At 48.3% G+C, this 1,905-nt stretch overlaps 1 protein-coding gene across 1 annotated transcript in view; it reads right to left on the bottom strand.

Annotated features, from left to right (window-relative positions):
- The window catches only part of GNL3 (G protein nucleolar 3), a 9,230-nt gene extending 7,437 nt beyond the window's left edge, over nt 1–1,793 (bottom strand). Inside the window, exons 1-4 of the mRNA XM_023726123.1 lie at nt 1,685–1,793; nt 1,002–1,060; nt 238–375; nt 4–117 (exon numbers count right to left, since the gene is read on the bottom strand). Of these exons, the coding sequence (XP_023581891.1) occupies nt 4–117; nt 238–375; nt 1,002–1,060; nt 1,685–1,697 (324 nt within the window). The 5' untranslated portion in view covers nt 1,698–1,793. The remainder of the gene's footprint in view (nt 1–3; nt 118–237; nt 376–1,001; nt 1,061–1,684) is intronic.
- Nucleotides 1,794–1,905: the final 112 nt, after the last annotated feature.

Below are 1,905 nucleotides of genomic sequence, written 5' to 3'. Positions count from 1 at the left end.
TACCTCCTTCACAGCTTCCCCACTGGATGGCTCAACACCAGGGTTAGTTTCAAGTTTTCTTTTCTTTTCCTGTTCCTTCTGTCTGTCAAGCTTCTGCTGCTGTTTTAGTTCTTCAAGCTGTGCCCAATTCATAAGAGAAATGAGTGAGCCAAAGTGACCTGGTGCTGGTATTACCTTACTTGGAAATAAGTACACGTATCCACACTCATTTATTCAAAGCTTCAGCAAACATCTTACCCGCTGTTTTCTTAGCTCGGCTTCCCGAAGAAGAGCCTCCTTAAAGGGAGCACTGTTTGGAACTCCTGGATCTTTCCTAGGCTTCTTGCGACCTCGTTTTTTGGCTTCTTTCCTCAATTTTCGATGGTGCTCTCGTACCTATTGTGATGAAAACATTACTTGACTTTACAAAAATACCTTCCTTCTCAATTCATGTGAGAAACCAATTTAGCTACAGTTTAGTGACACGTGTATAATGACGTAGAAAAATGAAGCTTTAATTTGAATCATACAAAGCATATATAAACGTACTGCGTCAAGTCAATTCCGACTCATGGGGACTCTACCGGACAGAATACAACTGCCTATAGGGTTTCCAAGGCTGTTTACAGAAGTAGACTGCCACATCTTTCTGCTGAGAAGGTGCTGGTGGGCTTAAGCCGTGGAGCTTTTGTGTTTAACCACTGCACACCCAGCGATCGATCCTTAGAGCATGAATATGTATAACGTGGGGCACTGAAAAACAAAAAGCCACCGCTAGGCTCTATTTCTCTACCTCTTTACAGAGATTATTGAAATGTAAATTAAAGTTTACAGACTTTCTTATCACGAAATAACTGCACTTTTCCACAGCTGTACTCCTGGTGCCTAAGAGTTTATTCTCTCCAACTCCCATTTCCTGAGACTCAGTCATGTTAACCCAGAATTCCCGCATAGGTGAGAGATCAGGTGGAAATCAGTTTTAACAGTATATTTGGTATCGCTCTCCCACGCATAACACTCACCTTTTTTTGGATCTTATACCGCTTGTGGCAGGTCATGCGTTTACTTGCTTTCTTTAACTCTACAAAGAAACATCACAAAAGGGTTAAACACCAATGATTTGTCTGCATAGTTTTTTTGGTAACTGCATTATGGGGCTAACTCTTTTTGTGCGAAGAATCATGTGGGGTGCTTGATAAAAACACATATATCACTCTCTCAAATCCCAGATAATTTGATACAATAGATATGAAATGGGACCGAACTTCCCCGTTATTGTCTTCCCAAATTATACTACGATCACACACCGGAGCACGAGACTCAAAATAGCCATTTTGTGTCAAACACCACCAATCACACGGCAGGAGCGGCAACGGTGGATTTGGGAGACGGCCTTCAGCTCTCCTACAGGCCAGTTTGCACGTGGTCGCGGAAAGAAAAAGACTGGACCTGAAATTTAGCTCAGACGCTGTTGCCTCACGAGACTTTCACTCTCGGCGCCAGTCTTCCTTCCGCACGATGAGCCCACGGATCGGCAATATCAACGTGAGGCCTTCCCACCCTCGGTTCTACGCAGGACCGGGGACGGCCTACCCGCACCCCACCGCAGACCAAGCCGCTGAAGAAGAGCGCCCTGGGGAATTCAGCGACCACCAGAGACAGGGATTACTCCAAGTCCGCCCGCCCGCCCTCCGCCTCCACTCACTCGGCCGCTTCATACTGGCGGCTGGAACGACAACGCCAGCAGCTGCGTTAACCTTCCTCCACTAGCACCACGTGCGAACTGAGGCCCGGGGCAAGCGTCACGCATTCACGTTGCCGCCGTAAAGCGCGCCGCCGCCACCGCCCCACGTGCGCGCGCATGCACTGTCGCGCAGAGCCGGGCTCGCTTGGCGGCCGCGGGGCTGGCTTTGCGGCGGCACCGGG

This window comes from Trichechus manatus, unplaced genomic scaffold, assembly GCF_000243295.1.
Source record: "Trichechus manatus latirostris isolate Lorelei unplaced genomic scaffold, TriManLat1.0 scaffold00001, whole genome shotgun sequence".
In the NCBI taxonomy this organism is placed as follows: Eukaryota; Metazoa; Chordata; class Mammalia; order Sirenia; family Trichechidae; genus Trichechus; species Trichechus manatus.
This window is presented reverse-complemented; position numbering and strand designations above follow the sequence as displayed.